This window comes from Dermacentor silvarum, chromosome 2, assembly GCF_013339745.2.
Source record: "Dermacentor silvarum isolate Dsil-2018 chromosome 2, BIME_Dsil_1.4, whole genome shotgun sequence".
Classification (NCBI taxonomy): domain Eukaryota; kingdom Metazoa; phylum Arthropoda; class Arachnida; order Ixodida; family Ixodidae; genus Dermacentor; species Dermacentor silvarum.
This window is the reverse complement of record NC_051155.1, coordinates 240,284,433-240,310,503: the sequence shown is the minus strand read 5'-3', so window position 1 is coordinate 240,310,503 and position 26,071 is coordinate 240,284,433. Positions and strand designations below refer to the sequence as shown.

General features: G+C 45.6%; 1 protein-coding gene across 1 annotated transcript in view; it reads right to left on the bottom strand.

The window, feature by feature from the left end:
- Positions 1 to 26,071, bottom strand: part of LOC119442971 (inactive tyrosine-protein kinase 7-like) — a 175,871-nt gene that overhangs the window by 56,995 nt on the left and 92,805 nt on the right. The window contains exon 3 of the mRNA XM_037708066.2: positions 9,603 to 9,792. Within this exon, the coding sequence (XP_037563994.1) occupies positions 9,603 to 9,792 (190 nt within the window). The remainder of the gene's footprint in view (positions 1 to 9,602; positions 9,793 to 26,071) is intronic.

The following is a 26,071-nucleotide window of genomic DNA, read 5'->3' as shown; positions in this document are numbered from 1 at the left end:
TTACCAAAAATCACGAAATATATTTTCACTTAATTTATTTGCGGCATATACTGCAGTTTCCGGGTTGTCACCAGTGAGTTTGCAAGGCATATTCACTTGGAGCGAATACTAACGATGGCACCGGTCTCGAGATATGCGCAGTCGAACTTGAGGTAAAAATGCATTATTGCTCCACTTACTTCTTTAGAAAAAAAGCCATTTTATACAATGATGCGCAAAAGTAACGGGGCGCCCATGTATTTCGTCGCCAACTTCGGGAATTAATATGTCGAAACTTGCGTCATCCTGAAAATTCGTTCTAATTTGATACGCCTGGCAAACTCTCCGGCTACAATTCATAAATTGCGATATGTGCCAAAAGTAATTAATTAGTTCATTAGTGATTTTAATAATTAGTTAAATATGCATTTAGGTTTCTCGTGCAAGTTATGTCCACCCGTTTGAGAAATCCAGCTCAAGGATTAGAAATGAAACACCTAGCATATAGTGCAACTTATAGTGCACGGGCCCTGCCTCTTCGAGGACGAAGAGGCAGGGCCGTTACCACCTGTTACGTGAATTACATATCTCATGTGATATGTAATTCACGTAACAGGTGGTGCTGTTTTTTATTTAATCGCAATAGCTACATTCTGTATAGCATTCTTATCTTATCCATAGCTCATGAAGTACATTACTTCGAACTTGGTTTGGTTTTTGCTCTTTTGGGAAATTCATTCTAGTCATTGTGATACCTAATATCTTGCTGCTGTGCTAGGTTTGGCCCGTATTTTTTTTATCGGACCTTCAACTAGCCTTTGGCTGCAGGCCTGACAAGTGTTTGTTCACCTGTGTTTTGTGACATGAAAATAAATACGTACTTCTTCTCAGCGCGGCCGCACCATTCATGGTTCCCGCTTTGCCGCCTGACAACGAAACGAGCAAGTTCTGCGCGATTGTGAGAAGCCTGAATGGACATAGGCAATAAACTACAAGACGCTTTTCTTGCTGACACTAGGCGCTTGTGTAAACTAGTAAAACAAGCAGGCAGCGTAACTCCAGTGGGTCTGGACTGATCGGCGATTTTGAGTTCCGAGGAAGGTGAGCTCGCGGAGGCGACACCGCAGCTTCATGTAGAGTCAGTCGTGCGGACACCTCAAGGCCCCGGGCATGTTTAGCAGACCGTGCCACACGAAGGAATTTGCAAGTGCAAGTATAGCTCCTGTTTCGCCTTCCCGCTCACCAGGAAGGTTCGTATGCGTGTATGAGTCCAAGGCAGGCAGATGTGGTTGGAGTGGGCCAGGGCCGGCAAATGAGAGTGCGTGCGTGACAGTGCGCTGGTGTGGAGGAAAAAAAAATCGCCTTCAACAGCGCAAAAATGGGGAGCGCGTGGAGCGTCAATTGGTATTTCGCCGAGCTCGCGAGCTTTGCAGGCGAGTACTTGAGACGGCTCGTATATATTAGGATTCAGCAGCGTCAAAGAAGGAAAACAGTGCTGACGTCGGCAGGAAAGGTGTGGGAAAAGGCGTGTGTGGGAATACCGAGAAGACGTTTAACAGAAAACGCCAAAGGAAGGATGGCACCTACAGTACGGCACAAAGGGATGCTTCCCTATGCTGCAGGCATCCCGGAATTCCGCACGAGAATTTGAGTTCAGCGCCGCCACCGCGCGATCGTCGGGTTGGTTCGAACGACTCGTCCCACCGGGCGCCGATATTTCAGACCAGCGTGTGCAAATCTCTCGCTATGCACGCACATCGGCACAGAGCGCGCGCCAAGGCTACGTCAAAACGGAACATATAGAGAAGAAATGAACGAACCGTAAAACAACAACGCGATGCTATGCCTATTGAATACGCTATGCATCGCTGCTAAAGAGCACCGGAAAGTCCGTTGCAGGTTTTATGCTTGCTTTCTGCGATTTCCCTCGAAAATACAATCCACTCTCAACACCCAGCAGATCTCCTGTGGTGGTAGCTTCATGCAAATGAGCCACTCCGCGCTCTGTGAAAATTTGCGCTTCCGCCGGAAGCAATATGAAGCAGGAAATGGAAGAGAAGAGCGAGGCAGCAGCGAACCGTTTGCATTTGTTGCCTGCGCCTGAACCGACCGCTGTCCGTATAGTCCCTTTCATCTGGTGATTCTAGAACCATCGCAACGGTTGATGAGTCCTCATATATCCACCCCTCGTATACTCGCTTCCCCGTTTCATTCGTCCAACGTTGTAACCACATCAAAGCTGCGCTCGCAGGTGGCGCCCTATTCATTTTCTACGAGTCGCCGTCACTTTGCCTCTCTCTATACGGTGCCGCCGTATGGCAATAAAGCTCGTGGCTTTGATTCCACGCAGGGGCGGCGAGCAGCAAATTCACAAATCTCGAACCCTTTTGCAGCACCCGCGACCGGCGCGCTAGCGCAGCTTTATCCCCTCTTTAAGCTGCTCTCGCAGTTATTTGCTTGCCGTCGGCCTCCCTCCCTTCGCATCCGTCATCGTGCACGCTTGCCAATTGCGCACGCAGAGAACGGCTTTACGATATTTGGTGCCCGTTTTCTCATCAAATGCGTCTGTAAAGCTGCGTAGCTTTAATAAGCTACGCAGCTCGTTGTAGCGTCACATTTTAGAGTGCGCATCTGCTGTGTGCTGTGGCGCAGGCTTATACAGTGGAGATCGCATTGAGCTGGCCCAGTTGGTGCAATACACGAAGTGCTAATACTTCAGCAAAGAAAACGGCGGAAAACAGCTAGTGTATGAAGGCGCGCACGCAGACGGGCTCTTTGTATTTAATCCTTGCAGTTTGCAATAAACTGCCAGTAGTTAGTCCGGCGCTTGTCCTGTGTACTTCTTTTCTCTGTGCTTCCGTCCCTTTGCACTTCCATGATAATAAACCTGAACCAACTCGCCTAATCTTACACCACATTGCAGGGCCAGAAAGCATGCATGGCTTGTGCTATCACAGTCTACCCTGTGCCGACGCATAAAACTGACCAGTCCATATTTTTTACGATCCCACACGGTTGGCCACAAGGCACGACGCAAAAAAAAAGAAGAGTGGAAAATGAAACGAAATCTTGCAGAAAAGAAGTACCTAGCTTGCCTTCCATTGAGATGTAGGCGCAAATAAAGCAGCGATTTGTACCACCGCATAAATACGTTATGCTTGTGAAGTTTTAATAAACCTAGTGGCAGCGCCAGCCAAGCAACCTAACGCACACAGCCAGTCGCCAAGATGTACACAGCAGCAAGTTGTCTATTCGGTCACACACCTAGAAGCCCATGTCATCCGCTCGGCAAGACAGCAGCCAGCGCATACCTATACACACGTACCGCAAAGTGGGCAAAGTTCCCAAAGAATGTTAATCCCATTAACAGAGCTCCTGTGATGTTTAGGGCAAATTCCGCGAAGATCAGATATCCAAACCCTATCGGAAAACCCAGTGGTGCTGGCCCAGTGTCATACATGTTTTTCGGACCAGTGTGAGGCTGGGCACTGGGAGACTGACGCTGGGAGGCGGATGTTGAAGCACTGGCCACTGATTGAAAACAAGATTTTTAACTCATTGCGGACAAGTTTCTACATGCGCAACATGTAGATATAACAAGTGCGAACACTGCAACGCAAAATGAAAAAAAAAAAATGACCGAAAACGCCTTCTGCAGAGGCCGCGGACAATGTTTGTAAATATAAGTGAACAGTCGATTGGCTCCAAGAAAGCTATTCGCTTTAGCGAAAGAAGGGTGTGCTTGAAGGCGTTTATTTGTTGCAGAGAAGACGTTTACATAGCGTTTGTTATTTCATTGCATAATTTCGTAGAGAACAAAGCCGTTAACCACCACTTGTGTGGCAGTACCGACACTTTCTCCTTCAGCAGACCCAGTGACAGAGGGCGGCGGGAGAAAAGAAGCACAATCCCTCCCGAGCGTTCCACCACCACAGCACCTAGTCGGCCCAAAGTTCTCTCGCGATAGGACATGCCGGCAGGACCGGCTATTCACTTACCCACACAACTGCAAACAATGTTACGAAGCGATGCCTACAACAGAGCAGAGTTTTACCTTCGCATTGTACGTTTACTGCCCCGTATGTTTAATGAAATTGGACGAAATACCTACTATTTCAAATGCTTTATCTGTAGCTCACATATTGTGAGACCTAAGTTAGCGTCGAACGCTATTTAATCTGATATATGCCCCGCAACTCGGTTCAGCGAGAGCACGGGCCTTTTATATCGGCGCGTTTGTATCGGCGGTTAGAAGTCCAGCGAAGCAGTTTAGCAAACGACATAGAGGTGACACGTAATTTAGATCAAAGGAAAGGTATGAGCAAATTTTGTTTCTCTTGAGCGGTCATGGGCGGTCATCCTGAAGAAACACACACACATGCGAGCGTACACATGGCCGACGCGGGTCACACAGCGGCAAATCTGAGACACCCTGATTACTTACCAGGAGTCTACTGACCTTGAAAATGGTGCCTGTTGGTAACTAATCTACTGAAAATGCGTATCCAAGTGATGCGACGTATAAGCTTTCGCATAGAATGAAGCAATTTTGGATCAAATTCGGGAGCTGAGTTTTTGCATAAGCAGATTTGTTGATGTACACGAGAAATACATAGAACCCTCGACATAGCTTCGCCGAAATAAATAAATAAATAAATAAATAAATAAATAAATAAATAAATAAATAAATAAATAAATAAATAAATAAATAAATAAATAAATAATAAATAAATAAATAAATAAATAAATATAACTGGGGCTCTGATTTTCTATTCAACCTTGTTCACTCAGTCGTCGACTGCCGAGAACTACGCAATGGCCTGTATATACTCCGCAAAGTCGGCGGCGGCGGTGATGTTGCAGCAGGCGGGCTTAACCTGGCGTACTGGGCCGACAATTGTGCCGCGTGAGCACCTCTTACGCTGTCATACCACCGGGTGCCCAATACAATGTTTAGCATGGTATCTCGGAGGAAGCTAATCAATAGGTCTAGAAGATACCTTCCTCATTACTCTCAGTCCTTCAGAGCACACTACATCTTAGAAGCCCACGTGTGAAAGAACCTCTTTGGCCTGCTGTGAAGCAATGTCTTTCTGTCCGTAGTGTTCCGTATCAGCCATCTCAACACACACGATGCAAAGCGAGGAAGCGAATGGTCAATGTTTAGGAGAGCTTCGCCGAAAAATAACACTTACGGCTTCGCTTGATATTGAAACGTGATCCTGCAAGGTCTCCTATGCGCATATATGTCTGCCCATCTTCATTTTTTTTTATCCCCTATAGTAAATCTACGAGGGTTCTGCTCCTGAGTAGGGGGGTACAGATCCGCTTCCTGGAAGCGGGAGTCGTCTTTAGATGGGGTTCGAATGCGAAAACTCTCGTTTACTTACGTTTACATGAATGCAAAAAAAAAAAAAAAAGGCCAGGCGTTATTGAAATAAATTCGGTGCTTTTATCTACAGCGCTTCGCGCGCTGTGCTGACGTTAGACACCTTGAATAAATCAACTGTGACTATTCCATTCCATCATTCCCACTCGTCGTTCTGCTCAGTGCACCGGTGTAGAAGTCTTCTTTTGCACTTTCGTCTTTCTCGGTCTACTTCCTTCAAGAATCATATCGCCATTGTTCCGCGTTCCGTCGACTATGTGATGCTTGCGAAGAAAAAGAAAAAAAAAAAGTAGCTTTTTTGTGTTCCCCACTTTCACCGACGCTCGCCGACCCGCCCCCCTCTCGGCCACCTTTCCGTCTATGTAATTCTCTTTCTTGGCCTGCAGGAGGTGCGACTTCCTGGTCGAGCCCGGGCTCTATCATTAGCGCCCGCCTACATTTCCAGTTCATCGAATGCTGTACGGCAGTGACCGTGAATGTTCCTTTATCCGGGGCGCCGTCCCCATACGTTTATCTTGTCATCCGTCGCTGGCATTGTGACCTGCTTTTAATCATTCTGGACATTCTCGTTCGCAGCTCCATCTGTAACTTCTTTTGTTTATTTTTTTCTTAGATTTGCACTCTTTAATGCGCTCTTTCTTTCTGTCAACCTTCATTCTTTTTCCCCTTTTCACCACGCTTTCTGCCACCCTTAATCGTATCTACGTATTCTTCTCCCTTTCTTGTTTTTCTGCTATTATTTATTGCTTCCATTTTCTCGACTTTTTTTCCTCGTTCATGCTTTCTTTCTGCCCGTGTTTGCTTCTTTCCGAGTTCTGAGCTGAGCAGCGCGGCCGACCACCGCGCCAGTAGATTTTCCGGGGAGACTGTCATTTTATCATGATATATTTTGCATCCCCACAACATATGTTCAAGGGTGGCTCTAGCAGGCTCGCATAGCTTGCATATATCGCTCGCGTAAATATCGGGGTAGAAAGCACGGGAGTCGTACAGGTTTCTGTTTGTAATCGCCTCCAAGCAACGGACACAGCTCTGTTCAGTTTAGTGTGAGGCGGTGGTAATATTCGCCTCCGAGTTTGATAGAATTTGGTAATATCGTTAAATCTTATTAATCTGTCTTTTAAGCACGAGGTCGCAGGATAAAATCCCCGGACACGGCGGCCGCATTTCGATGGGGGCGAAATGCGAAAACACCCGTGTACCTAGATTTAGGTGCATGTTAAAGAACCCCAGGTGGTCCAAATTATTCCGGAGTCCTTGGTTACGGCGTGCCTCAATATCAGATCGTGGTTTTGGCACGTAAAACCCCATAATTTAATTTAATATGTATTTTAAAGCGAAGCTTTATTTGTCTAGGTGAAACCCTACATGGCTAGGCGAAATCGCTTGTGTACAGAAAACTATCATCATCAGCATTGGCTCGAGCGTCGTCTTCTTTCGCAGCTGGCTCGTTGGCGCCCCTCTGGTTGTGCTCGTTCTCGTCCTCGTCACGTGCTCGGGCCACTGCTCCTGAATTTTTTTTCTTTCTCCAGATCTGCTCCTCCGCGTTCCCCTGACCGATGGAAGTCACTCCTTGCTCAGCTCGGCGAGTAAGACCTCGAGCTTCGCGGTGTGCTACCTCGTTCGGGTTGATTGTGGGAATGCCTGCAGGAGTCGCATGCGCTGGGAACCAGAGCAATTGCCTGCCGTTCTTCTCTGCGTTCGATAATTTTGCTTCGTTGACTATGATGATGTGCCACTCCTCAGGAGAGAACCTACCCTTAGCATATTTTATAATGGCCGCCTGAGAATAGCTAATGATGTATTGAGCATTCGTGGAGACCAATGGTAGTGGAATGGCTACCTCCTCTGCTGTCTCGGAATGTTTCGTATTAAGTGGCATGCTTGTATGGGGTTCTTGCGTGAGATCTACGACTATTGCCACGTAGCTATTTCTGTGTGTAATTACTCCATTCATTAGTGTCTTTATCACAGATGCTGGTGGATACGCTGCTACGCATGTCTAAAGGTATTTTTTCTTTCTACTGCGTTGTGTTAAACACTAACTTAATATCTTACCTAAACCACACCGCATAAAGACTCCCGGAGGCGTGTGCATCAATAGCAGAAGTTCTATGATGTGAGTCTGCTTTTCACGAAAACAGTTTGTCGCAGTTCTTTAGACAATATCCGCTAGTTTAGTGACTCATTTCTTTATCTCATATTAATAAGCTGATAGCGAGAGGCTGATTAAGGGTACAGTAGATTTGCGACCTGAAACATTAGGTCATATGTATGGCGAGTCTTAATCAATTAAAGTAAAGAAAAAGATTTAGGATCTCGTTACCTCTTCTACTAGATTGGGCTAGCTCTTTAGCAAGGCATGTGTGAAAATAACAGAGGTGGATTGACGCGCATAAAAAAAAAAAACTCGCAGTTTCGCCTGAAAGCAAATTTGTAGAGAGCTATACGAAGCAAAGATAGTACTTTAATGGGCCATATAAAGTTGTAATCATTCGCTTACTGACTAAATAGACAAGCACGGCGTCACGTGCGCACAGGTAGACATGAACACACCTCGCTCGATGAGCGCGGAAAGCCGCTGTGGAAACGCCGGAGTGAGAAAGCGCGCCAGCAGCAGCGGGCAAATTGACCTTCGTGCGGTCTCTCGTCTCGCTTCAACGCGAACTAAACGTCGAAAGCACAGCGCATATGAAGCTACCGGCACTGGGCGAATGCGCTTTGTCCACATCGCAGACCGCTTTGAAGGTGAGGCCCGTGCGGGCAGGCACTTCGCCCACGTCACAGATCGCTTTCAAGATACGGGCGCGCGGCCTCGCTGGGAGCAGCAGCCGACGGAGCATACGCTTTCAGTCGCACACACAGCGTATGGCGAGCGGCGACGACTTTAGCTAGGGAGCCTACATGCAACGCCGTTTTAGGGTGGTGACAGCCATTGTAAGGGTACTTGCCGCCGCCAGCTAAATTGGCGGGTTAAATCTGGGGCACAAAATTGCGGAAGACCAGCCGACAGACCACATTTCCCGCAACCCTTGGTGACGTGAAATGAATTAATTTCGTTTAATAAACTTTGGTCTCAGCAGCCAGAGACAAATGGCGCGTCTGAGCGCCGTACACGGCACGTCTACCTTTTAGTTAAACAGACTAGTAAGGACAGTCTTTATTACACCACACTTCGAAAAGCACCCTTTATGTATTATGTACAACTGGAAGGCAACGACAATGCTTAATGCAGTTCACATTCTTTGTGTGATATAATCCTACCACGAGCACGCCATCGTGCCTTATAACTTCTTGCTTTATATGTGTCGCACGACGTGCAATAGAAGAGTAAGTTTGATGTGTTAAAATAAAAGGAAAAGGCAACTAATATATTAAAGATGTATGCAGGTTTCTTGTGCGCATTGGCCCAAAACTAAATTAAAGAAATTTAATAGATCGCGTGCCAACATGAGTACATCAGAGCGTGACAAAAGAAGACAGAAACACTGGAGACCAAAATGGCTGCCCAACAAATTTGGCGGTAAATAGCGGTCAAAATGTTGGTGTTGTCGCCACCCTAAAACGGCGTTGCATGTAGGCTCCCTAATTTTAGCGCCATTGGACTTTATACGGAACCTCACGGCGACGACGGCAGAAGCGCTTGGAGTGTCCATATAATTGATGTCGCAATAAAAACAATTACTAAATGACAGTGATGTCCCGCACTAGTGTACGTCTAGAACCGGTGCACTAATGAAAACAAATGGGGTATTGCATCGCAAGCAACGTAAATGAAGGAAACTGGCAGTGTTTTTATGTTCTCTGAAAAAATGTGCAAAAAGAACTGTTTGCATAGCTAAGTCAGTGAAAGAGTCATTATGCCATCGTGTCACTGTCACTTTACTGTCATGTCATTTTAATGAGAAACTAGGTGTCTTAGCCTCGCTGTAGGCCTGGCTTGCTATTTCGCGTGTTAGGGGAGAAAAGTATATACACCGTTATCCCAAAAACACACAAACGACAGATACGTATCCACACACACGCATGTAAGCACTAAAGCAAGTCACACGCTTCCATTAAGTCCAGCATATCTGCGAAATTATACGAGCGCCTTCGCTGATCGCAACATGCAGATGGGGCTTTTCCACAGGCCTAGAATATTCAACTGCTTCAGCACCGAGCCGTGTACGTAGTTCCAATGTAGCGCGACCACACCCAGAACTCGAAGCATGTTCCCAATCAGAGCGCTCACCATAGTCCTCGATGCTCCAGGCCGAAGCCGCCGCAGTGCACTGGAGCACTACCAGAGCCCAGGCGAGCGTGGCTGTGGCGCGGTAACTCTGCAGCTTCATGGCGGCAATGGCGCAGAAGTCCCACACATCATGGCCGGCGGTGCTGTAGGATGACCACACGGCGCTCCTCTTACCGGGGCCAGGGATCGCCTGCGCCCCCGAGAAAAAGCGACCATGTAATCGGCACACTAGGCAGACACCAATAAATTGTCTAGCTGCATTGGCACAATATACATAGTTAGCAAATGCCATTTCTCCAGAAAAGAGCGCTGGTTATGTTTGTAAGAAAAAAAGATCAACCTAAATAGCAGATGGCAAAGCTGTATACATGTGAAGCTCAAATGCAGTTCCGTGTAGTCAGGCAGTTATGATTCGATTATACTAAATGAGATATGCTTTGCGACAATGTAAGAGTCTTCTAAGAAAAGTGCGCAATCAAACATAATAGAAAAGAGAAAACAAAAATGGACCGTGTATCGTAGTTTGTGAGGCACAGAAAGCTCGGCAAAATATAGCGTATACGTTTGAAATACTTCCGGTGAATGTTGTGTGCGGAATCGTGGCATCAACAGCAATCCGGGCTGCCTCAGAAAATTGGCGAGTAATGGTCACTGACATTATTCATGACGCACTTCTTTGGAGGCTAAAACACCTCCACGGCTTGTGCTTGCACGCTCTGAAGCCTGCGGATATTTGTCGCCTAAGTATTAACTAGTACGTGTAATCTATATGGCAAGGAGCCCAAAATAGTGTGAAATGTAGCCGCAGCGTTAGCTGTGCTGAAGTACCAAAGATCTTATCGCCGAGAAATGCGAAAGTCTACAAAAGCCAACAATCGCTCTGTCAAGCACGAGATTCAAGAGAAGCATGTTTTGATTATGACGCCAAGAAATCGGTCAGTTAATCTGTAGGGTACTATTTGGGAAAGAGGCGGGAGGGAGTAGGCTTGATCCACAAAGCGTACAATTTGTGCGTAAAAGCGTGAGTGGACACCATGCAGCCGCATGAACACGGTCTTCACTTCGTGGGTATGACAAAACCACCATCGAAGCTTTCTGATGTAGTGCGTGAACTTGTAAGTCACGCATGGCAACTATTTGAAGATATCGTCCGCAAAGATGGAGAACTGTACTGTTGGCGACAACAAATTCACCAGAGCAATGAACGAAAGGTTGAACAGCGGAGGGCTGAGTACTCCGTCTTGCGAAACACCACGGGAAGTATACCGAAGATGTCGAGGTCGGGCGGTCGTCACGTAGATAACGTCTTGAGAAACTTGGCAGCCATATATTCCTCATCTTTATTTGCAGTTCTATGTAGCAACCAATAAATCAATACCTTAGTGTCGGTCACAGGACGCAAGATTTGCCACACAAATCCTCTTTTCACGTTCGTTATCGTGCCAGCGCTGAGTTCCTTTGACGTTTCAAAATATGTTTCAAGATCTTGCACAAAGTGACAAACACGCATACCCCCCCCCCCCCCCCCCCCCAATAAAAAAAGAAAAAAGAAGGATGTCGTCCTGGGTATTTCGCAACATTTTCAAGTCGCGTGGGTATATTACGTAATATATTGAGGGTTGCCTACAAAATATAATACGAAGTACGTGGAACCGCATAACGCATTTCCTTTGTCATTCGGAGTGCTGATCGTTCTAGTGTTCGATCAATCCATTTCGCAGGCTTATTGAGCTCAGGACATGTAAAACCAACGGAATAAGAGAAGAGAAAGAACACGGGTTCTATGCTTCTGGCTAATAACTTCGGTGGACGAGATGACAGCGCCCACAAAGGAAAACGAAGTCGATACTGTCGCGTCGGCTGCGCTGCCCAAGCCGCTGCCCAAGCACGGTAGAGGATACGAGGTTCCAGGCGACAGACATGACAGAGCGTGGGAGGCCAGGCGGAAATATAGGCCATTTCTCTCTTTTATTCCGCCTGACCGGTGGTTGGGGTGATTACGATATTTTCTTGCTGTCCACTGCACACTAGCCCATGTCGTGAGGACAGACGATGGATGGACGTTATGTTTTAGTTCCGTAACTACAATACTGCGCAGGCACCACTACGCAAACGAATCACTGGTGTTTTCTTTCATTACGACGTAGCTCGTTTCCAAATTAGTAAATGTGATTGCCTTTTGCAATGGCCATGTTTATTCACCCCTTAAGGTAAATTTCTAGCAGTCCATCTAAAACTGCTTGCGCAGCAGATTCACAATACTTACCTTCTGAACAAGAGAAACCTATGCTCACTTCTTAACAAAACTGTGCTCATTTCATTGTCAGTAGCACGGAAGTCACGTGATGTGAAATCTCAATGTACATGCTTTTCTCAACCTTTTATTTTGGAAGATAAGCTCCCATTTCTAGCAGAAACTTCGTACACAGGCGCACAAGGCTCAATTCATCAGAAGACATTTTCCCAGAGGCCCAGCCGCCGGTGAGACCATTAACCACGCGCCTCACTTGCAGACTCCATTAAGCACAGCGCCGATGACTGAGACCCCAGCAAACGTTCTTACTGCGTGCGAGGCGGGATCCGTGCTTTTTAACTCGCAACCGCTGCTCTATCCCCGCTTCAACTCGATTCCTTCCGTTGCAAAGCTAAAAATTGAATTGCACTGTTGGGTGTCTTGAAACTGCACAGTGCGTTATTAGGGTCAGATGCAGTGGATGGCTCCTGAATAATTTTGCATCATCCGCCATGCGTATTGCATCACCCGCGTCCGGGATTGAACCCTCAACTTCGTACCGCAGAGCCATAGCCACTGAACTACAGTGGAATCTCGTTGATACAATCTTCACGGGAACTGAAAAATAAAACGTATCATGCGAAAATCGTATAATCCGAAATACATTGCTCATATAAGACACTGGCCAGTAAAGAAAAAAAAACAAAACGTATTGTCCCGAGAAACGTATTATTTAGAATCGTATCAACGAGATTCCACTGTATACTTTGGCGTGTTTCCGTTTCTCGCCCTTCGCGTTCTCTAATGTCTCTGTGTACACAGACGCAATAACATCGGCAGTGAGAAATGCTTTATGTACGCGAGCGTGAATACGCCAGGGCTGCGAATTCAAGCATGGAGGTTTTTCGTCTTTGCGGGAACCTCTTAGGAGCGGTTACGCATATTGTCTCGTAGCCCAAAAACGCGCACACCGTTTTTGCAGCGGAGTTATTATACGGTAGGCTCTGGCGGTTTGTGTGCGTCGGCAAAAATTCAGCAGATTCACTTAAGACTGCTTGCGAGTGGGAATGCGAAAGCATTATAATCGCTTAGGTGAAATGTTTTCGATTTATGTTTTCTACATGTATTAAAGTTATTTCTGCTGAATCGGTGTGTCTGTTTACGTACACGTCATCCACAGACCGGTAACATTCGGACCATTTTGCTGCAGAACAATGAATTTTTTTTGTGTTCCCTCGCTTCGTTTTCTGAGGCGTGCTTCCCTGGGAGACTACGTTTTACAGCTGCCGCTGAGGTAGCCGCTTCGGAGAGCGTCGCAGTAGGCACAGCACCGAGGAAATTTGAAGAGCAAGTGACACGTGGGAGGCAGTGACGGAAGTAGTTACGTGACGTGGCGATGACGCACGCACTAGGCACAACTTTGGTCAACCATAACCGTGGAGCCACCGTGCCGTCGGGGAAGTGTCCTCGTCTCGCACCCCGGAGGCCTGGGTTGGAGTCCCACCCACACAAAATGTACCAAATTTTCTTATCAATTCCATTATCAAGTTTGTTTACAGAGACCTGCCGGACAAATAGGACGTCAGTCCGGGCATTTTTGACGCGTTTTTACTCTTCGCGCCGTCGGCCATTTTTGGTACCATCTTTCGGTCACACCGCCGACGACAACGCGGATTTTCACGTAATGTGGCATATAATGCTTTCGCATTAGAAAGGTGGCGGCCACCTAACAGCTCACGACCGGCCGATCCCGGTGATAAAAGCGTATCGCCGGGTATGCCCCAGCTCCGTTTAATCGGGAGAGGTATCAAACATATTGTGAAAAAGAAATATCGTAATAAAAAAGTAAAACCGGAATGACACTTCAGTATGGATGGCAGTTTAACGTCACGGCCTCTATAGGCAAACCACGTAACCTTATCTCAGTTCCCTTCCACCCGTGCAATGGGTAGGCCGCGTGCGGTGAGGACTGCGGAAGAACAGCGCGCCTACGAAGAACAACGTCGTGAACAGAAGCGGGGAATGTGCGCGGCGACGGAGGGCGGTACGTAATACGGACGAAGATCGTGCCGCAAACGCTAAGCGTATGCGCCTTTGGGCGGATCACCCCTACCGACTCCACTTCCATCGTAATTGTGCGCGACATCGCACCAGCGCCACTACACTGCCCGTAAAGAGCCCCACAAGTAAAATTGCATCACTTTCAGGTTTCAGCACTGATATTGTTCTGAACTTCTAGATCTTATTTTTTTTATTCTGAGAAGATTTAAGATAAAAGTAATGCGCTGTGAATGTTATGTTTCATTACATTTGTTTGTGGGCTGTCATTCTTTCTCAAAAGTTTGAGGAATAATTTAGTCCAGAACGTAAGACCTCGTATGAGCACCGTTAATGATTAAATATTATAGCAATATAACCCCAATATACGGTACCGATAAGTATATAGCATACATATGCCTAAATATATATGAGCCCCACGGCGACGCCGACATCGACGGTGACGATGACGGCGAAAATTCGTTTGTAGTGTCCATATAATTCATATCGCAATAAAAAAATGCTGACTCTCGCGTAATCGAGAGTAGATGTAAGCATGAAATGACTACCGGCAAAGCAGATTGGATGGAGATGATACTATAGCCACAATCTTAAAATGGGTGTAGTGCATGTTCGCAATGGCACACTGCAGCACAGCACACCGCAGCACGCCATTCTGTGCACTGGTACACGTGGATGCAAAATAGTTTCCTGTCACAAAGAGAACCTCATTGCTAGTCTCGTCTCGACCAAACAGCCATCCGTGGCGCGCCGGACGCTTCCGGCTTGGTCACGCATATCTCGCCAGCCGCCTTGGAACTCACGGACGGCTAGCGTTGAAAGGTGCACCGGAAACCTTGTCTCTGCGTCAAAAGCGGACAATCAAGTGTATGGTACCCTGTATCTGCCGTTTTGACGTCGCTATTGGAAAGGACAAATAAAACGTCAGCGTACTAGAAGTTAGAGCTTCAGTGATATTGTGAACAAACATTAGGAAGAACTCGGAAGAATTTTTTTTTTTTTGTAACTTGTTTGGGCAGTAACTAGCGTATGTATTGCGGTGCTGTACAAAGGGTTGGGGGTCAGACACCGCATTTTCTTTACCTTTGACTGGTTGCCCGGATGATCTCGTTTTGTTCTCGCAACGATGCCCGGATAACGGCTCTGTCTTTTGGCTCAAGGCCACTTGAAGGTCGCCAACAACGGGAGCTAAAAGCATTTCATGCTTAAAAGGTCACAACATGCGGTAAGGCAGCCACAGCTTTCAGCCGTAGAGAACGAGCGATGCTTAACAGCAAACACTGGTACCGCACGTGTGATGCGTCCCACGCCGCTGCCGGTGTGGCTGTTTGTTCAACCCTCTTGTGTTTCCCAGGGAGTGCTGCGTCGCAGAAACGTCGCGTTTCTGCTTCGCTTGCGGATCGATCTAGGCAGTTCTGTTACACTGAGCGTATTGTATAAGCGCTTGTCTTCGTTATCGCTACAACTGCTCACGTAGCCGCGTTCGAGTCTCTATACTTTATGTGTAGTGCTGCCGATAAGACACCTATTGTAGGTTCAGTTTGTGAATGAATATGTTTTAATGTGAAGGGGGTTCTTTGGGGTAGGTAGATTCTGGTTTTGCCTGGTTCGTTCGTTTTCAATTAAAAAGGGAAATATGAGTCCGACGGTGAGATCGAACCATGCGGGGTCGCCGAGCACAGATGTCTTACACATCAGGCAACATATCCATGCTTTCTTCTCACGTGCCAATGCTAGCCAGGACTTTGAGGCCCGTATTCACAAACGGAACTTAAGTAGGGCGTCAATAAGTGCGAGAAGAGTACAAGGGTTAGGAAAGTTTTAGGAGAGCACTTCAAAAACGACATTTAAGTATCACTTTCGAAAGTAACACTTTTCGGGTGAAGTATGTCATCTGGTGTCAAGGGTACGTAAATAATTTACGTGTACGGTTGGTTCAATCGAAAAGAATTTTTTTGCAGCAGATTGCTGCGAATATAAATGTTGCAGTGCTTGCACGCGCATTCTGCTGAGTGAAATGCAAAGAACTATTTGGTTTCAGCACTTTACGCAAACTCTTCTGGCCACAAGTTCGCATTGGTTCTCGCAGCCACTGCGGTTGGTGTCGCTGTCCCTATCTTTTTTTTTTTTTTTTGCTGAAAATGTGCGGTGTTTGTGCGTAGAGAGTGTGTGTGTATTGTGTGTTTTCAAGCCGCGCGGACGATGGAAAAAAGAAAACAAACGTTTCCGAAGAACGCGCCATGCCCCTGCAGCTCGTTTCACGAATTAATTAAATTAATGAAATAATTATACATTGATTGATTGACTGATTGATTAATGTGGTTTATTGGCGCAAGGGCCAGATGTAGCCAACGAGCGCCAAGGCGAATTATACAATTATTAATTAATTAATTAAACATTAACGAGGCCCCCGGTGACAACCTGAAAGGTTCCGGCGCCGTAGAATCGCAGCGCGATCAGAAGCTGTAGCAGCGGCGGCACGGGGTGACCGCGTTCGTTGTCTTTTCGGGCCACTGGCAGCATTTCCAACAGCCGTAGCACAGCTTGCTTGGAAAAGCGGTACCGCCACGAGAACACCGCGTCATTGAATACTTCCATGGGATTCTGTCGATCCCTAAGCCGTGGCCGTGGCGGCGCGTATCGGTATGCCTCATCATCCGTAATGTCGTGCACACGTCCGGCAAAATCGGCAAAGTCGGTGAGGCTGCCCTATCAGTCGGCCATCTTGCTTGCTAGGCGAGAGTAGCGAAAGTCGCACTTAAGGTTGCCAATGGCTGTACTCTACTTTCCGGCACTCAAGTGCCGTCTAAAGCTTACCTAAGTACAAGATTTGCCTATGAAACGCGTTAAGCATCGACCGGCTACTTAAGTCGTAAGTTAAGGGTAAGTTCCGTTTGTGAATACGCGCCTGAGACACTTGGTGGGGGCGTCACCTGGCACAGCAATAAATATCTGTAAAAAGTGAGAGCACGTGCACGCGCGTGCCTGTTTCCATTAGAGTACAAGCACAGGAATGGAACGCTCGAATAATTATCAACCTCAACACTGGTATTTGTGCGCGCTACGTCGCATAGCAACAAGCTGCTTATAAAATCGACATTACGCCGTTTCCCTCCTCCTTTCCCTCGCAGTTCGTGGTATACACGTGTGCCCACTGAATGACGTCTACAAGAGTAGCGCGGGCTATTACTGACAACCTTAACTCAATCTCATGCAGAATAATGTCTACCCGTATGTGTCCAGGTTTGTGCCCTTTCAGCTATGAATTGATTCAATGAAAAGAATGAAATCAATGAAAACTCAAGAAGTAAGAACTTGAGTGAGAAAAGAAAAGGTTTCCGTGATTGAACTAATAAAAAGAAAAAGAAAACACTGACATATGCAAGAGAGAAATGCAGCATTCCGCTCACACTCGAGGACTGGCGTTGAGAAAACTCGGCCGGCAAGACGCTTCTTAATTAGACTGCTCAATCATAGTTCCATCATTATATCACGCGAAAAAGCTATTTGAAGCACGAACAAACATGAAGAAAAATAAGGATGTTCTTGTTTAGATGCACCAGAGGTGGTAATGCAAAATATATTCGTCGAGATATTGGTATCACTTTTGGTAAAGTTCAGATATTCTATAGAAAAAAAAAGGGGGGGAATATTTGCCGATTGTATGTTGATCAATGGTAGGAGGGTTTATATGAATTGCGGAAAAAAACAGAGAGAGAGAGAAAGCAAGGAGTGAAAGGATTTAGACGTTTACAAGGCGAGCGTCCAGTTTTTAAATTTAACATCGCAATACATGCCATAAAGTAATCCATTAGAAAGATTTTTTTTTATTAGCCGATGATGGGTTCCAGTTTCTCGTGCGAGTAATGTCCGCCGCTTCGAGTAATCCACCTCAAGGTCTAAAATTACGCTATCTACAACAGACGATGTTTAAAAGTTTTGTATGGTCAAAAAAAAAAAAAAAAACGTAGAGAGCTCGAGGAACAAAAAGCCAACACGAGGCAACGAATGAGACAGTGAAATAGGAACAATATATCTGGTTGGGTTATCTATTAGCTTCAGTAATATATTTCCGGACGGCGGAGGAAACAATTGTGGTTTTGTGTCGTTGTTGTTATCGTCATACATCATGGCTCATACCCACCGTGCGGGATTGGCCAATGCTCAGGTAGATGAATACAGAGCCTAATGAATATTGAAGTTAAATTACCTTTAGTTTGCGCTTGCGTTGTACGTGTCGCTCGTCTTCGTCTTACTATTGACGGCTCCGCTAGATTTAACTGCGAAATCACCGTCCCCCGGAAGCAATGAATTAAAGTGGCTTTGTCATCGCAGCATTACTCACGCGGGACGAGGCAATGCCTAAATTAAGCGCCGTCGTCGGAGCGCATTCAACGCGAGCGCAAAGTGTCACAGTAGAGGCTGATTGCCCGCTGATTACTTCGCATGCGCTGAAATGATGTAGAGGGGTGGAAAACCCATGGGTAGATGCGCGGGTAGATGCGAGTTTCCGCAGCATCCTGGTTCTTGCGAAGCACTTACTTTCCAACATTTTCACGCGCTAATTTTTAGCAGTACACTTACGAACAATGAGACAAATTAGGTGCTATTAAAGAGCACTTCGCAAGGACCACAGTGGTGACACTTAGGCACTGCACGCAGAAGCGAAAGAGCAGGTGCATGATAAGATCCCGTGAAACGACACAGACTGAAATCCGAGAAAGAAAAATTATAGATAGTGGGGGAGCTAAATGTGTGAAAAAGCGACAGCAGAACGCAGAAAATCACCAGGATATTAAGTAAAAACACAGTCACGCATAATTTTCTTGGAGCATACAGCTGTACATTCCCGTAAAAACACAACCGCGGCCGCCGCAACCGTAGTTAAAATTTTACGATCACCAAACGTTTTTTTTAATTTTTTTTAATTTTTTTGAAACACACGGCACTCGATATCGCTGCTTTGCGTGAAGCGAAATATTGGGAGGAAATATAAATAGCCTGTATTTTCCGTAATTCTTGCCGACTTCTAACATCATTCTATGTGCGTTCATCACTCTTTCCGTTTTGTCCTCTCAAATATTGTCTTATACGTTATTCGAAGCGTCCTTAGTACACACTTCTTCGGGAATTATTATGAGCTATTCCAAGCGACCATTCTCGGACTCGCTGTCTCTCCTTTGTGGAGGGCGATAGACTGGTTCAATTTCGGTTGCCTTTATTCCAGTTTTCCTCGAGCCGATCACATTTCGCTAGACAGCAAAGCGTCAGAAGCAAGCGCCTGCCTTACTCCGAAACAGAAGCCTCGCGGTAGATCTAGTTTCATTTTTCAACAATTCTCGATGAATGCCGCACGGTCGCATTGAAACGCGTCACTTTTAGCATTTTCTTGTTTGTGATTGATCGCCTTGCCATCGCTTCCGTCTCCCTCTCCGTCGACTTCTCCAGGAAATGGGGATATTGCTGAACACGATCCCGTTGTCGCTTATAAAATATAGCTGAGTGGCGGCGTGCAAACAATGTCAGGAAGTGCTGTTGTTCGAATTCTATTTCTGAGTTGTCATCTTGTCAACGCAAAGCGAGAAGCGAGAGCACATAACAAAAAGCCAAGGATTGCAATAGCACCAGCGGCGAACGCGCAAGATGAGCCAGGGTGTGCGTCTCACAAAATGCGAATACTGTTCGTGGGAGTGAGGAAGGCAAAGACATAATTTATCATGGAAGGTGCGTTTCGAGCTTTCTTCTTTACCTCGCTCTCTCTCTCTTTTATTGTGAAGCTTTTTTTTTTTGCCTATACATCACCAGAGCGCAATGCAAGTTTCTCGCCAAATAGACGACTTATATAGCACCGAATGCTGACCGACAAAGGAGTGCCCGTGAGCCCACGCATGCATTAGGTTGCTCAATGTAGTCAAAATCACTTTATACCTCTAATTTTACCTTAGCAATGCTCAAGGTTGTTCTTCGCTTCTCAGCTGACATTAATAGTTGCGTTTCAACCAACAAATGCCCAGCTGTGATATACTAAAACACCTCATTGCATTGCCAGCAAGAAACAGCAGACAAGAAAGAACATTGTTGGGGGATTGAAGTAATGAGACTGCCTCATTGTAATACATCCCTCCGCAGCCCACAGAGTGTCCAGTTATTATCGATTGGACTATCCTCCAGCAGCTAACTTTATGATTCCATCACGCGCCATGGATCGTCGCCAGGCCTTAGGGCTGAGTGTGTTGTGATTCCTTTAACATTACTCATTTCTTAATTATCGTTTTAGGCCGTTCTCGTAAGGCGTCTCTAGTCGACGTTTAACTTCGAGTGGTCAGAAAGTAGAGTAGCGGAGCTATCTGAAGAAGCCAAGAATACAGAGATCCAAGAGAGTGAATAATATTGTGATGATGGTTTTATTTCGTAAATGCCACAAGGGACTTGTGCAGCTCATGTGTTATGAAATAAGAAATCTGCGGAAGTTAAATTAGGTCAGATATAGTAGGGTTAAATGGAGTTTAATTAACTGGAGAGGTTGGAAGCGTTTGGTTTATTATATCATTAGAAGCCAACATTAATTTTCCATTAATTTATCATTTCTTTAATTCAATTAGTAAGCACAAGTATTTACCCTATGTTGTTCTTGGTGTCATTCTTTGTTGGCTTCTTATGATATAATTAATAAAAATCGCGCGCCTCGGTTACCTTTCTTCACGTTCATTACATAACGAGGGCTCGAATCCGGCAACATTGATGCCTTCTTATCATTTCTTTAATTCAATTAGTAAGCACAAGTATTTTTCCCTATGTTGTCCTTGGTGTCATTGTTTGTTTTATTCTTATGATATTATTAATAAAAATCGGGCTCCTCGGTTCCCTTTCTTCACCTTTATGTATATAGTATATTGTAGCGAAGAATACGAACGCCATAGCGGGTCACGCTCGCCAGCCCTTTCTAGTGGGTCGATCCCTCCTGCGCTTTCCTCGAGAAACGCCGCTCGTGCTGAGAGCTCGGACCTTCAAACAACGGACGGCCCAAACGGCTGATGTCTAATAAACGCCTTTACAAGTGGTGGAGGTACTGGTGTTTATATATATATATATATATATATATATATATATATATATATGATTGAGAAGAAAGGGAACCGAGGGGCCCGATTACTATTAATCGTATCATGAGAAGCAACAATGACACCAAGGCCCGCGCAATAGGGGTAACGTACAAGTAATTTCCCCTATGCTGTCCTTGGTGTCATTGTTTGTTGCATCTTATGCTATGATATATATATATATATATATATATATATATATATCAAACAAAATGGCGCTTTATGCATTGAAGCGCAAAATTAACTGGAACGCCAATGCATTTCTCCGCAAAGTTCGCGAATTAATATCTCGAAACTAGTGTCATCCTGAGAATTAACTCTAAGTGTATCCGCCTTGCGAACTCCACGGCTGCAATTTGTAAATTGCAATATTGGCCATCCGGTAATTAGTTAAAAACTTGATTAGCGCATTTTTGTTAATTAGTCGAGTATGCATTTCAATTTTTTGTGCAAGTATTGTCCGTCTCTTCGAGTAGACCAGCTCATTAACTAGAATTAGGCTATCTGCCACTGGCAACCTTAAATAAATTTTGAAAGTATTCGCTGAAACACCCTGTAATTGCCTTGAGCGACCTGAGCTAATTGTAATTGCCTTAAGCGACCTGTCGCGTGGCAATTCTGCGTGTATTCGCGGGCTCCTTTCACAGTCCGAAAAACACATGTATGTAGCACATATTGAGCAACAGAAGGCTGTATCGGGAGTTTTTCATGATGCTCTACAATTTTCTCATTGACACTTTGATAATTCGGAGAGCACTTCTCGAGTTAAATAATTAATTACAATGAGCTCATTAAATCTCAGTAACGAAAAAATTACTGGCGGCTACTCCACTGTACTGGAAACAATACGCACTAGGTTTGCTTCGCGTAACGCCGTTCCTCTTTTTTAAAGTCGTGCTGCGTGATAGCTGGGACACCCTGTATATATATATATATATATATATATATATATAATACTCAAGAAATAAAAAGAGCACTTCTGTGTGCACAGACACACACACACTTACAAGGATGAAAACAAACAAAAGACGTAACACAACAACGACGGCCGAGTCACTGCACAAAATCGTTCATAGTATTCTGCGCACATGTCCGTACTTACAAAGAAGTATCTTACAGCACTGAAAACTGTCCTTTCAACGCCACTAACTGGCCATGGTCCAAGTGTTGTCCCAAAGGACAATGTATGATTTCCTAGAGCCCTAAGTTCAAAGCGCGTCTGTTGTCTTTGGTGAGCGTATAATGGGCAGTCCAGCAGCACGTGGGCTACGTCCATTACCACACCAGTGGACCACGTTGGAGCTCTCCAAGACATGTGGGCTTAAGCCCTATGCTTGTAAGCAATATGACTTGGGAACACTATGAACAATTTGGTGTCAGCATTATTCCAGGAGGAAGGGTTAGCCGCAAGCTTAACATTCTTCCTCACCGCTGAAAAAAAAATGTCACTTTTTTGGGTGTGTGTCGGCAAGTATAGAGCATAAAAGTTGTGAGCAAATATATATTCATACAAAGTGAACGATTATTTAATGAAATTGGAAAATGTGTGGAACTATTGCTTCTTCAGCTTTCCCTATGCATTTTATTCCGTACAACATGGAACGTTTCATAAATAGCAATCAATAACCACTTAGCTGTCGATATTGACTAATTTCATGGCAAGAAAAGAAAAATTGGCAGATGTACATTATGCTGAATGTAAGGCACAGTCTGTGCCTTAAATTTGCTTTACCCTTCCCTCCCCCTCACAAAAAAAAAAAAAAAAAACAGAGAAAGAAATCTCTGTGCGTTCTATTTTTCCTGTTTGCCGCATTGTTCTTACAGAAATGACGAGGAATTAATATGTGTTTGGTGTGATTTCTACACAGAACATTTGTCATAATCGATTTGAATATAAAATCTTTCGTAAAGTGCATAGTATTTGAGTTTTCGGCATCGTTATATCGCTCTCCGTATTCCCCTTTCCCCACTGCCTTCTCTCGCTTCTATCCTCCATGAGCAATAAAAACTAAGCAAACCATCAGCATAAGGCATGAAGATACGTCTGCCCTCTCTGCTTTTCCCTCATAATAAATCGCTCTCTCTCTGAAGCTATAATCATAAAGTAAATATTACAGGCAAAGGTGACTGTCGTGATGCAAAAGGAAAAGAAAGCAGCGTTAGGCAGAAGTAAGAAATTATATATATATATATATATATATATATATATATATATATATATGATGTGTGTGTGTGTGTGTGTGTGTGTGTGTGTGTGTGTGTGTGTGTGTTAGAAAAGAAACGGTGCGACACTTATAACGACCATTGTACTTGCATGACATGTGCACATATTTAATGCCAGTGTAACCGTTTAGAGGTTCCATTAGGGTCTGCGAACCTTTGAAGTATATAGATACAGTAAGATAGAGTAAAAGCCAGTTTTGGGGTGTTGACGTTAGTTTCGTTCTTGGTAGGAACCAAGCATACGAATACTGTCAAAAACAAAACACGAACAATGAAAAATACAACTCTAACGGTGATCAGTTTATTCCATCTTGGCTATCTGGTTAGGACATCAAAACGTTTCCGCGCTTCATCTTCGACGATTGCGTGTAAGATCTGCAGTAAAAAAGATAAAGCAACCTGCTTTGTTTTTTTTTTCGGATATATCTTTTCTCTTTGTCCTGCCCTCCCGAAGAAATCAGCAAATATGTCTAACGGACCAAAGAGAGGGCGGAAATAAAAGGTACACAACTCGACAAACTTTCCCAACGAGGTAGGCTCCAACAAATGCATAGCCAAAGCAAAGAATGCCCGAGACAACGGTTGAGTGTAGCTCGGCAGAAACCGCGCGCTCGAAGAAGTAAAGGCCTGAGAGGGAAAATAACGGACTGCCGACAGTTGCGGAAATCAACAGTAATGTTTCCGCTCGTGGAATCTTGTTACCTCCGACCGTATAAACCCCGGCTCCTGCTAGCTCGTCTTGATGCCTGCAACCCAGGCTTGCGGCCACGACGCTTCAGGCCAGCTCTGCGGAGCGTGTGGTTTGCGTGTTTTCCAGGGTAGGCAGCCTTTCTTAGCGGGAGACGTTGCGGAGAGAGAGTTGGTCTCGTCTGTGGCAATCAGATTTAAAGCTAGCAGCGCCGCGCGCAGCTTTGATGCTCGCAGGAAGCGCGTCACTGGGAATCCTGTTTGGCGACGAACCACGCGACGGCAGCCTGGACGCGTTACCGACGGGCGCCGAGAGTCTGTTTCCAACGCCGAACTAGTGAGTGAGTGAGTGCACGTGTGCGCTCGTGTAGGTCTTTGTTGTGTACGCACTTCCCAGAGAGAAAACCGCACCCGTGTTTGCCTCTCCGTGGGATCGTGCGCCCGCAACTCCCGGAGACAGAGCGTGGTCTCCTGTTTGCTCGCTGGGAACCCGACACGTCCCTCGTTTGCGTCTTGTTCCAGTAGATTCAATTAAGACGCATTCGTGGGACGCATTCGCTTGGTTTTAGTGGTAGCGCTAATTCTCATTCAGCATGTGTGCGGGTAAATATTTGGCTGCAGGAGAGACCTGCTACGTTCGCAGCTGCTAAATATCAGCACCTTCGAGTATGTACCTTCGTTAAGCAAGGATGATACATATCACGGACGTTTGTGTGAGAGGTGTGTAAACTTCAGTAGAATAACCTTGCGTTCGGTTAGCGTCGCATCGTAACAAAAATAAACAATGGTGCGATAGGAGGGAATTTATCCAAACGTCTTTCCACACAAGTGCTGCAGTTTTCGTTATTTAACGTCCATAAGCAGTGAATTGTTCAAGAATAGCTGCCGACTTGTCATGTTTCATGTGCCACACGATCCTTACCCCAGTGCACGACATGATCTCGCACAGGTTTCATTGTGGTTTGCAACACGAGCCTATCCTGCAGACCTGGAGATCCTGATAGTCCGGATAATGCTATCGCATTGCAGTCGCGCAGGTGCAGCATGCGGACCTAGCTTCTTGCAACTTCCTCCAGGCTTGGCATCGGCGTCTCGCCGAGCACAGGTAGCGGGGGGTTTCCCACACAACTCTGGTACAGAGGGGAAAAGCACGAAAACCATTTATAGGACAAAGGACATTTACAAAGGACATCTTGCTGGATAGACTGAGCGAGAGTTACCCGCAGTCACTTGGGTCACGTGGTTGGTGGGGGGGATTGATTACTCAAGTGTCCATCAGAGGTACGTGTTGAAGGGTTTAGGTTGCATCGCTATGTTTTATATATCTGTACATACACCTCTGTCATAATGCTACCTTCAGTGGTCGCCAAACATCTCATTAGCCTGCAAGTCATCGCTGCATCGACACTCTAAAGTAATTGTGAAGAAAGTAAAGAAGGTAAATTAATTGTGAAAAAAAAAAACGCGCGAAGAAGACTTTTTCGGACAGGCTTAAAATGTATGTTGGCCGAGTTCATGGGAATTGAGGCATTTCAGCACGCGTCCTTTCGCACATACATCCTGACACAGCAAGAATAAACCTGAATGACACGCTTTAGTCTCCTGCGAGGCCGCAAAGTAACAATTACACTTGATTTCACGCTACCCTCATGAAATCAGTGATCAGGAGGAAACGGACGGTGGAAATCAACTCATCGTAATGAAGGGGCAAGACGGATAGCGCAAGCTTGAATTGCCTGGAAGTACCGCTCAATTATATTCCCCATTATGGAGGCCCTATGCAGCCAAGCGAAAGAGGCTTGCTTTCAAGCTCTATCCGCTGTCGCAGATATTTTAGAACACCATATCAACGTACTCGGTTTTATGAACGCTCAGCGATGTCAACAACAAGGTCGATCGTGCATGAGCCTTTTTGAGGGCCCGCCAGTGTCTGTACCGGAAGTAGTGCACGGGGTCACGTACATGAATGTCTTTCACTCGTAAATAACGATGCGCAATTAATTCTGCTAGTGGAGTCAAGTGATGAGTTTCATTCGAGGCAAAGCGCCGTGCAGATGATATGTAAAAAAGTACTCGCGCAGAACTCAGGAGGTCTATAAACTCTACCCTTGATCTGGAGAGTTCGCTTCATGAAAAGGACTTGCTGTGTTTTCCAAGTTCCTGCATTT